We start from the raw sequence: 12,315 nt of genomic DNA on the forward strand, positions 1-12,315 counted from the left end.
GACTAGTTTATCTATGAGGAATAGGTGACATAGCTAAATTTGAGCAAGTCAGATGTACTTAATATAATAAAGACTTATAAAAATCATATCGTCCCTTAGGTTGAAATGAGAAAAACTTATCTTTCTACAGGATCATACAAGGTATCAACACTCAGAAAATTTTTAACATTCTTATTAATTAAAAAGAATTATAAATAAAAATAGCCTAAAACTAAAAAATCTAGACTGCTATCAACTGTGACCTATTGGATCCTTTGTGGGGTTCTGAAATGAAATATTTTCATCATATTGAAACAAAGCCTCAGTCTGTGGCTCATGGAGCATAGAGTTCACTGGTCCACCTGTATTCTGGAGATTCTTTAAAAATGAATTTAATTCACTAGCTTCAATCATGGACATCCTACAATGATTATCAAGTTTCAATAGGCAGGGGGAAAGCTATTATTTTGAAGTAGCACCCAAGTTTCATCTGTGGAAGATAAACAGCTTAATAACAGAAGATTTAAAAAGATAATAAGACCACAATAATCTTTGTTGCTTTTATGATTCTAATTTGTGTCCTATTATTCCTGTTTATTTTTGCTATAATTCTTTGTGCCTGGAATGAACATGAACACAAGTGAAAGAGCATAGGAGAGCATCAAATGAACAGTTCTAAACAGAATTATTCTCACTTTGGCAGAATTATCTATTTATTCGTGGGTATCATTATTAGGTTTTTCTTTTCCCTGTCTTTCTTTCTTTGTATTAACTTATCTTTTAAATTTGACCTGCCTAGATTATCTAGGTTGGCACTGAACTCATGGGCTCAGTTGCTCTTCTTAGTTCAGTCTCTCAACTAGCTAGGACTAAGGGCATGCACTTCCCTGCCCAGCTCCATATTTAGCTTTTCCTTGTTCTAAAAGTGATCACAGGATGAATGTTTTGTATACTCCACTAGGCATTATCTAGAAGTGATGGCAGTAAGTGTTGTGTTATCCAATGTAATATGATAGATTAACAGAAAGGAATGGAAGTTTTAAAGTCAAATTCCTCTAAATTTTTTTGTCAGTAGCTATATGTACTAGTGAATGGCTATTTGATCCAAACAATACTATACTTCCAGTTCCAGAAGGTTCCTGGATGATGTCTCCATCTTCTATCTTAACCTCCATGATCAGTTCCAATATTGGCAAGGTGATCAGTTCAGAAGTAGAGTTTGATGACTACGTTATGCTCACTGACACACATATTAAAAAATATATAGAGGTATGCTAAAGGGTTTTCTGGGATAGGCAAACCATGGCAAGACATAAGGATAATAAGTTAATTACTTTGTGGGGTATTTTAACTTGGTACCCTACTGAAGACAGGCATATCTGTGCGTGTGTGTATGTGTATGTATATGCAGTAATTAAGAATTCATTAAATTCTTTGTAAACTAAAGTAGTATGTTTTACTTCATACATACCATAACCTTAAAAAATCAGTGATTAGGAATATCTTAAATATCCAAAATCCTATTTTACCAATACCCCCCAACGTTAGTGAACTCTAAATAGTGTTATGGAGAAATCTTACCTTCACATCTTTCACATTCATCCTCGTCCCCTCCTTCCCCACAAATATGTCATCAATGTCCACCAGGATGTACCTGTCCAAGGACAAGGCCAGCCTCTTGCCTGACAGGAAGGAGATGGCGTCGATGAAGATCAACTTGTGCAGCCAAAAGTTCAAGTTGTTGCCAAAAAGAACCCTCTGAATTCCGTCGTGGAGGCCCAGGTCCTGAATGACGGTCGCATAGAGCGTCTTGCTGGGCAAAAGCGTTGTGGATGGGTCTGCCCGTAACTCGGTTAGCAGCACGGGTTGGTAGGTGGAGTGGTTGTAGAGGAAGACAGTCCAGTCCTCGCCGGGAAGAGGCCCCTTGGCCACCTTCGGGGCTTTGGTTATATGTAACAGTGGCGACTGCGGGTTGACTACACAGTCCTGCAGTGCTAGATTATTGAAAAGGTTCAATGGGAAGCCTTTTAATTGCGTGCTTGGCGAGCTGTTCTCGTTGGCTTTATGAAAACCAATTATACTGACACTGTACTCCACACAGTATTTCTCCAAAAGCTCTCGGTTCCACGCGTCCATGCTGACATACTTGAGGATGTTTTCATAAATCACTAGGATGTACTTGCCTTTGCCACGATCTGTAAGGGGAGGGATGTCCCCCTTGCCCGGGGCGATGACCATGTGGTACTGGAACCGGCTGGACTCCAAGATGGCTATGATATCCTGACCCAGCTGAGAATATTGGCTCTCCACGAACAGGAGGACAACGGGGTCGGTTTTGGAGGTGTCGATGGGCTTGACTGTCCTCAGCTCCATCGACCGGTAAGGGAGGATTTTCAGGTCTGCGCAGTCCGCACCTGCAGTGGTCTCTATCAGGGCGATCTCCTGTTTGTAGCCCGAGTAGAGGAAGTAAGCGGAGACCACGATGCTCACCAAGCAGAAGGTGACCAGCAGCACAACCAACGTGCGAAAACTTCTCCGCAGCCTGACGATCAGATTCATCTTCTTGAAAACGGTGCTCTTTGAAAGTCGCTTCTGATGTCTTTGCCTAGAGGGCCATGGTGAAGGCCGTAGGAGATGGTGCCAGTACTACTCCCCAGAAGTTCATGTAACCATTGCCAATCATGTAGAATAGCAGAAGGAATCACAAACGAGCTAAAACCAGACGGCGGTAGGCCTGGATGGCCAAAGTTGGAAGAGATTCTTGACTGGGTCCAATATTAAGAATCCCTACTGAATCCTTTGATCATGGTCTGAAAAGGAGGAGAAATCTATCTAAGACAAAAATAGGAACATATCCACATGTTGGCAAACATGCTGATATTATAAAAAAGAAAAAAATGAAAACATACCTAAGAAAATCTTAGTCCCGTTAATATGCTAAAATACCAATAGCATGATAGTGAGAATCTATATTCTACTGCTTATAGGAGTGATAGATGTTTGTTTATAATCTCCTCCAGAATATAGGACTTCAGATGAATATATAGTGATACGAAATTTTCAACTAGCCAGCTCAAGGAACTGTAAGTGTTGGAGGGGATAAATACAATATGTCCATAAAAGTAATTGTTTGAATGCGCAAATTCAATATGTCAGTAAAAGGAAGCTTTATTTTATTTTATTTTATTTTATTTGTGTTGGTCGTGAGGCCTGAACTCTGAGCCTGGGCACTGTCCCTCAGCTCTTCAGCTCAAGGCTAGTGCTCTACCACTTGAGCCACAGCACCACTTCTGGCTTTTTCTGCTTATGCGGTACTGAAGAATCAAACCCAGAGCCTCATGCATGCAAGGCAAGCACTATAACACTGAGCCACCTTCCCAGCCCAAGAAGCTTTAAATTTAATGCACTGTAAAAATATTTTTTCCAAGGATAGCAAACATTATGTACACATTAGGTACTTGTAGGGGGGTTGGTGCAGTATCTGCATAATTCTCTTGAGTATCAGGCTGAATATATGATTTCTTTGTCTGACATTTATGACAGTTATACGATTTTCCCTTTAGTAATAGATTTTAAAAATTATCTAGACTCAAAGGGAACCCTTAACATGACAGCTGGAGTAAATAGATAGGATAACCCTTTTCTATTCTAGAGAGAGGTAGGGAAGAAAGAACCTAAGGGAAATTAGCATTTTTAGACCAATGAAATTGAATGAGACTGGAAGCCTAGCTAAGAAGAAAATGGAATTTTGCATTGCCAGTCTTTATATATGTGTTCAAAAAGACAGTAAAGAAGAAATACTAATCATTCCAAAATTGTTTCTTCAAGTGGGTATAACTTTCAATTATTATTAGTCAGTAAATTCCATTCTAATCTAAGTCTATTCATTTTTTAGAAGCTGGGTTAGAGTGCTTAAAGATTTCTTTTCCAGTTTGCCAACCTAGTGATATTAGGAAAGTACTTGAAATAGTTCATACTTTCAAGTTGTAATATTTATATTGAAAAGATATATATTGATGCACCTCACAGAAAATCAAATTAATTTGTTCTCTGAAGATTTTGCAATACATTATGCTATGAATATGTTATGTTGTTATATTTTATTTTTTACTTTGTAAATCTGACTGCTTACTATTAAAAACAACTGAGTTATTAGATAAAATGATTAATCATCATTAATACCATTAATACACCAATAATACCATTAATACACTAAAATTTTCTTTGTTATTTACTTGAACTCAAAATTTCAATATTCAGTGGAGTTGTTTGCTTTTACTTTTAGGCTTCAAAAGTTATGTTAAAGTGTATCAAACATTCAAAATTTGTTAGCTTGAAATTTGTACTAGTTTATTTTTAGTTTTCATTTATTTATTTATTTATTTATTTATTTATTTATTTATTTATTTATTTATTTATTGCCAGTCCTGGGGCTTGAACTCAGAGCCTGAGCACTGTCCCTTTTGCTCAAGGCTAATGCTCTACCACTCGAGCTACAATGCTACTTCTGGTTTTTTCTGTTTATGTTGTACTGAGGAATCAAACCCAGAGCTTCATGCATGCTAGGCAAGCACTCTACTGCTAAGCCACATTCCCAGCCAAAAATGTCTACTATATTTTAAATTATTTTTATTTCTACAATTTCAAACATATAAATGGTTTCATATTCAGTTAGAGGAAATTAATTCTGCATATGAGGGATTAACTCAAACTCAATTACAAATACAGTTTTTTCTTGGGAAGGAGGTAGGCAATGGGTTTAACTTAGGGCCTCTTACTCATATGATTTTGTGGCTCAAGGCTAGTGTTCTACTATTTGAATCACATGTCTACTTTCAGCTTTTTGCTGGTTAATTGGAGACAAGAATCTCCTGGATTTGTCTTTGAATTTTGATCCTCAGGTTTCAGTCTCTTGCATAGCTAGGATTACAAGCATGAGCCACGGTTATTTGTGCTACAAAAACCTATCAAGGTTTTTGAAGCCTGCTCTCTTTTTAAAAAAAGTCAATATTGGGTTGGTTACTATGTCTTAGTGGTAGAATGCTTGCCCTGCATGCTCAAGGGTTGGGGTTCGATCTCCAGTACCAGAAGAAAGTTACCACCTTTACCAGTACTAGAATCTGAGCTCTGTAATCTATTGAAAATGATTTAGCCAACTTTTTAGCCCCCACCTAAAAAAATTATATATTATTTTACTAAATGTAAACGGAATGCAGCAATGAAAAACCTTGGTTATGGCATAAAATATATAAACCAATTATGTTGTACCTTGACATTTGTGAATACTTATAAATATTGAAATGGATATATTTTTAAGTGAGCATTAAGTTAATTAAGCAGCATGTATATTATGTTAAAAACGATTTTGGCTTTGTCAAAGAGGATTATCTATTCTTACCAACTTCCCTGGACTTCTCTAAATTCCAATATGTGACTTCAAACTTCATTGAAGCAAATTCAGAATTAGTGTCACCCCTCTCTGACTCAAAATTTCTTCTTTTAGGAATAGATGCTTATTTAATCCAAAAATTCAGAAATTTGTTTAGTAGTTTCAGAAGAACTTTAGGCTGTGTCTGTAATCTTAGCTTCTTAGATTGAGGATTGTGGTTCAAAGCCAGCCTAGGCAGGAAAGTTCCCATGAGACTCTTATCTCCAACTAACAACCAACAATCTGGAAGTGGAGCTGTGACTCAAGGCAAAAAAAGCTCAGGGACATCATGTAGGCCCAGAGTTCAAGACCCAGGCCCTATACACACTCTCTCTCTCTCTCTCTCTCTCTCTCTCTCTCTCTCTCTCTCACACACACACACACACACACACACACACACACACACACACACGAATAAACTTCATTAGACATCTAAATAAAAAGTACATTAGTACTTTATTAAATTACCTATTCTGTATTAAAACAATGTGATTTTTTTAATGTACAAAAGAAAAGATGTCTATTTTTCATATTCAAACTCCTAATGTGCAATGGTGGAAATGAAGTTAAAAAAAGCATATGGGAAGAGAATCTGCCAACCCAAAGAGTAAATAAAATTTAAATGTGACATTTATTTAAGATTAATGTGTTCAGAGTTAGAAGAATGATAGATACATCTACCATAATGTTAGATGTGGTGTGTGTGTGTGTGTGTGTGTGTGTGTGTGTGTGTGTGTGTGTGTGTGTGTGTGTAACTTTAGGAGTTACTCAATCTTTCCTCTTCCCCTTAACAAAAGTTGGCCAACTTAACAAAGTTGCCTACAAGTATTGGAGATCAGAAGTAGTGTAATGGCATTGAAATCACACAATTGAAATGTGGTTGATTGTACTTCTTTCATGTATATATGTATACACACACACACACATGGGCATACACACAATGGAATTCTATGCTTCTATCAGAAAGAATGATATTGTACCATTCATAGGGAAAAAGAACGACTTGGAAAAATTATATTACATGAAGTAAGGCAGTCCCAAAGAAACATAGGCTGCATGATTTCTCTCATTAGTGGAAACTAGACTCTACTTATATATATAGAAGTAAACACACTAGAACGTTAATAAAAAACACCCTGGGACATGATAAATTACACAGACTCTGGACATTCAAACAATGAGACCAAAGGAGGATATTCATAGGAGTGGATCACATAGGCTCAATAGCTCTATGCATATGATCATATAAAATAAAATTTATTGAAATGGACTCCAAGAAATGGAAGCAAGAGCTTTTGTTGTTGTTCCTGTTTTTGTTGGGTTTTCCTTTTATCCCTTTGTTAGTTTATTTGTCTTTGGGATGGTGAAAGAAGACACCCGACAGGTGAACAGGGTGAACAAATGCAGCAGTGGTAGTCTCTAGACACTATGTGGTAAATGAACTATACAGCTCGTAGATGGGGATGAGTGGGGAAAACTGGGAGAGAGCGAGGGAAGGAGTGACAGGGTTCAAAGGAAATGTACTCTTTACCTGATTTAAATAACCACAACCCCCTGTATATCACCTTTACAATGATTCAATATGTTTAAACAAAAAAGGAAAAAAGTCAAGAGAATGTTGGGGGGCGGGTAGGAACACCAACTAATAAAAGTTTCTTATATTACTTATAAAAGTTAAGTATGACAATTTAGGATTTTTTTTAAGTTTGTTTCTCTTGTTTCTCTTGTTTACTTTTACGTTGTTTTTGACATGGTCTTTCTATGTAGGCCAGATTAGCCTCAAACTTATAATTGTACAAACCCCCACCTCCTGGAAAGCTGAGGAGACCATAGTTCAGCATCATTTCACTAGCAACTGAGATCATTTTTTAAAAAGAAAAATGTGTTAAATGAGTCAGATAAAATTAAGGAAGTTAATTTCAGTGTAATGGCAAAGATATTATCCAAACAACTCCAAATATGTAAAACTATGTTCCTTGTGTAGTTCAGGACTCTAAATTGACATGGTGTAATTTTAATCTTACCTCAGTCTCATCCCCTCTGGAGAATGAAACTGAGATTAGATAGCACTAACAGGAGTTCTTCTCACATGCTTCCTTCATATCCTATGTCAGCCTCTCCTGGTGAAATAATGGACAACCTACAGATTACTGAGTGAACTGCACATGTGAAAGCTCAACATTCCAGCACCAAGTAAAATAAAGAGTGATTCTGTTTCAATTTTTTAAAAGTTTGACTTTTGTATGTGTTAATAAACCTAATGTTACAAGTTTGGACTCTGAGCCAGATGCCTGCAACTCAGACCTGTGATCGTCACTAAGCAGGAGGCTGAGATCTGAGATCATGGTTTGAAGCTAGCTCAGGAAAGAAAGCCCATAAGACTCTCATCTCCAATTAATTACCAATAAAAGATGGGAAGTAGAGCTGTGGTTCAAGTGGCAAAGCACTAACCTTGAGGAAAGGCAGCTCAGGGGGAGTACCCAGGCCCTGAGTATAATCCTCAGGACCAGCACACACACACACACACACACACACACACAGTTTGAAAACTAGCCAACTATTTTGGTCACTACAGCCTTTCCCAAAATGAAGTATCCCTGTGGTTGTTCCAAGTTGTGATTTATCTTCTGAGTAATTATGAAATTACTGCTGCAGTGTGTTTAGATTGCATAATATGAACACATTATTTGAATATATGTTTGAAATGATCCTTTGATTTATCTAGGATATTCTTTGCCAAGTCCATTTGCCAAATATTCCCAATCACTATAAGTTTCTAGCTGGCTATATTAGCAGAGAAGTTATTAAGTGAAGCATTTATAGATTCTAGTATAGCTATTATTTGTGTTTTTGAATAGAAATTCCTAAGAAACCTTAGAGATGCAAATTACAATTATATATATATATATATATATATATGGTTGTTTATTTCTTTGAGACAATCTAATGAGATCCACAGACCACCAAAATTTAGCTGAAATTGGAAAAGAACCCATAACAACACATGTACCAGTGTTCAACCACATGCAAGCCACTATGGTACATTATTTGCTTTCATCATCCTGTACGCTTAGTGCTAGTCTACTTTTAAAATGTAGAAACTGAGATTTACACTGTTTACAAAAAAAGGCTATGATTATATTCCTAAACATTGCAATGTTCAGGCTCCATTTTCTGGCAATTATTGAGAAAAATCAAGGATTAAATTAGGAAAAGGCAAAATTTCATCAGTATGCAAAATAAACAATTTATAGAAGAAAGTTATATTTAAAACTTTTAAAGTATACATATTGACATATCTGCCAAAAATGCAGAAATCCTAGAGGTAAATTGGAACCTGTGAAAGGAGCTGTTCTAAATGTATAGTTTAAAGGTTTGCAATAATTTAATAGTTTTTGAGTTTTCATGATAGTATCAGGGGAAACAATGAATAAAAAAGTATCTTATTTCTAATTGTTTCATGATTCAAGCACAAGCCCTAAAATAAGATTATTTTCCATTCTGACTCATGGTCAAGAATATTGTTGAAAAAGAACAGATAATTTACTGATTTAAACTGGTTTATTACATAAGAACCAGAGACATTGAGGCTGATGATCAATGTCATCTGTTATGATTCTGAGTACTTTCTGCAAACATCTTTTATCTATTCAGAAGAAGTTGAGACTAGGAATTGGTTGATATCATCTGATTTGGTTATTTCCTCTTCCGGTCCATAAGACATTCGCATATTACTTTTGACAACAAATATTACCTCATAAAGCACAACTTATTCCAAAATCAAAGTACATCTTAATGTGTAACTACAGCATTTACTCAAAATCAAAATAGTAATTTTCTGAAAAACATGGTCTTTTCTACTTCAGAAAATAGCCAATTGATTGTCACCTAACTTTTATACCCTTCATATTTTCCTGATTTTAGCCACAAAATACAAATTTATTTTAGTCTCCAAGTATATATTTTTACCAGCCCAAACTCCTAAAAGTGTCATTTCAAACATAATGATACCATTATCACCCCCAATATTATATTGTAACATAATATTATGCTAGGTGCATAGCTCTGAGCTTTGAGCTATGTGCACACTTCAAAAGATCATGAAAGCAACTCAATAAATAGAAGAGCAAATGTCAGGCGATTTCTTTTATCACCATTTCCTACAGATACATAAAGTGCCGGTTACTATTTTCTAGACTTCTAAAGCTGAGAGATAACACAATTTTTTTTAAAAAATAAAGAACTTTTTTTTTGTAAACCTCATGGTTTCTATACAAAATTTAGACATGGAAGTAGGAAGGCTATATTGATGGTTAAACTGAGAAATCTGATCATCATTCCTTTAAACTGCATTTATTGTAACACTTAATATTTCATCGTGGCATTATTCCCTTTGCTCTACTAAAATATGATCTCCAGCATGTATGGGCCAGCATTAAATAGAATGAAATGGTTTTGGAATGTCTGTGCTTCTCCTGAGGGATTCCCAAAATTCAAGCAATTCCCTTGGGACTTTGACATGACTCTGTGATAAATCTATAGTATCTGTCTCATTTTGTACAGCTTTGGGAAGAATATTTAACTGTGAGACGCTCAAATTTTTTAAAGAACCAGACAAGCAAGTTAAAATGCAGTTCAGCTTTGGGTTTGCTTCTAGCTTTTCTATCAATGTAAGATGTGAAGGTACTAGACAAAAAAAGTATGCCTATTTATTAAAGAGTCTACTGTTTGCAAGTAAAAATACAAATCCAACTGCATCTCAGCATGGTGAAAATACCATTTAAAAATTTTTAATCTGTTCTTCATTCTTTTTTTTTTATTTACTAGTTTTATCTTACAGACCCAGAAAATTATCTTTTTTTAAAATTTTAGTTTCCTTTGAAAGGAGGTGGTTTTAAAATTATTGATTTAAATGTTGTGTTAATGGATTTAATTAGCCAACTTATAGAATAATGTTTCCACTATATTTCTTTTGTTTCTTTTTCAAAAATCTTCTGTTTTTTGGTTTTCTTGGTGTCACTAACCTTCTATCATGTAAGCCATACCCCACCCCTTTTCTGCTTTAGTTAATTTTCAGGTAGGGTCTTAGGTCTGGAGCTAGTCTCACCCTGTGATTGCTTACCTCTGCCTCCCATGAAGCTGGGATTATAGATACACCCACATGGCCTAACTTTCCTTTGACCAGGCTTGCCTTTAACCATCATCCTCCTTTTTCTAATTCACAAGACATAGGTAATCCGGCTTAGCTCTTTCATTCTGTTTGCTCTCAATATCAACAATTTGTATAGAAGCTACAAAAGATGACTGATAAGTACAACCTGGTGATGTTCTTCCTTACTTTGATGTAATCTTATTAGTAATTTTCTCTTGAAAGTATGTTCTTTTTCTGTAAATTGTTCCACCAACAAAAGTGATGTGATATATATATATATATATATATATATATATATATATATATATATAATGGATAGATAGATGTAATTTTTAACAGAATCTGTGTATATTTTATAGTATGAAAGCTTTATAAAAATTGCAAACTGAAAACATTTAAATAGAATATGTTTTTTATTAAAAACCCTCTCATTTCTAGTCCTTAATTTGTTTTTATAACTGTCATCACAAAAAGACAATAACAACAGTATTTTAATCTGGCCTTTCCACTTAAGATTGTGATTAGAGTGGTTATAATGGAAAGGAAATTATTTATTGTCATTTTTTTCTCTTCTATTTCTTCAACTTGTTATATTTTATTGATGTTAATAACTTCCTAAAACTGTTAAATCCACCATGTAAATCTGCAACATTATACTTCACAAAAGAAACATGGAGCGAGCATTGAATGTTCTCAAATAATCTAAAATATATCTAGTTGAATCACAAACCAAGGAAATCTTCACATTACTTCTTGATGCTTCCTCATGCCCCAGAAACTAAGTGTCTGGTCTAGTTATTCATTTTCTATGCTGGACTCTTTCCTAAAATATCAACCTTCCTCTCCTGGGGACTTAGACAAAACTAGACAATGGCTCTTCAGTAATTGTTCAAAAACAACAGTTACATTGTGTTGGACAATTACAATAGTTTAATATCTCCATTGGCTTCCTGGGAGACACCCCTCATTTATTCCTGTTGGTATGTTTATGTTTAGTTTCATTGACACTTCAAGAGTAACCTCCCTTACGAGGCTAACTATGTCCACCCTTTAGTCATGCTCACCTCTACCTTCATTTTTAGCCACGGCCTGCATCTTCTTTTCACATTTAACATTAGAACTGCTTTTCAAAAGAGAACTTTTTAAATGCAGAGAAATCATTGTCAGTGTTGAAATGACCAATGCTCCCTCTCTCTTCTGACTAGCTCTTATTTATTTTCAGAAATTCACCTTTGATTAAACAGCCTCCAGAAGAGTCCCCAACCATGCAGAGCCAGAGCCACTTTCTTGAGTGCAAGTCTGCCATGCTCTTCTGGTACAGCATGCAACACATTATGATTCAATTGATTAATTAGCATAGGTTTGCTGGGAAGGCAGCTTTCCTCAGAAAGAAGTCAATGCTTTTTAGATAACTATATATAATGCATGAAGCCATCATGCAGAATCAATAACTTTTTCACATCTGGTGTATATTCACTATCTTTCCCTACCCACAAATGACTCTAAGTCAGATGGCTTCACCAGAGCCTTTGGGTAGCGGTGAAAGACAGAACACAACTCTGATCTTTGGTATTCTCATTGGAAGAATAAATAAATTTTTAAGTATTTCTCTTTTATTCTTTCCCCCTCTGGGCATGGGTTCTGTCCCTGAGCTTTTGTGATGAAAGCTAAAGCTCTACCACTTGAGCCAAGCTCCACTTTCAGCATTTTGTGGTTAATGGGAAATAAGAGTCATGAATTTCCTGTCCAGGCTAAC

At 35.6% G+C, this 12,315-nt stretch overlaps 1 protein-coding gene across 1 annotated transcript in view; it reads right to left on the reverse strand.

Annotated features, from left to right (window-relative positions):
- Ndst4 (N-deacetylase and N-sulfotransferase 4) overlaps positions 1–12,315 on the reverse strand; it is a 273,499-nt gene that overhangs the window by 233,531 nt on the left and 27,653 nt on the right. Inside the window, exon 2 of the mRNA XM_070022041.1 lies at positions 1,561–2,789. Coding sequence (XP_069878142.1) covers positions 1,561–2,538 — 978 coding nt within the window. The 5' untranslated portion in view covers positions 2,539–2,789. The remainder of the gene's footprint in view (positions 1–1,560; positions 2,790–12,315) is intronic.

The sequence above is a fragment of the Dipodomys merriami genome, unplaced genomic scaffold (genome assembly GCF_024711535.1).
Source record: "Dipodomys merriami isolate MVZ:Mamm:240054 unplaced genomic scaffold, mDipMer1.0.p SCAF_15, whole genome shotgun sequence".
Taxonomy (NCBI): domain Eukaryota; kingdom Metazoa; phylum Chordata; class Mammalia; order Rodentia; family Heteromyidae; genus Dipodomys; species Dipodomys merriami.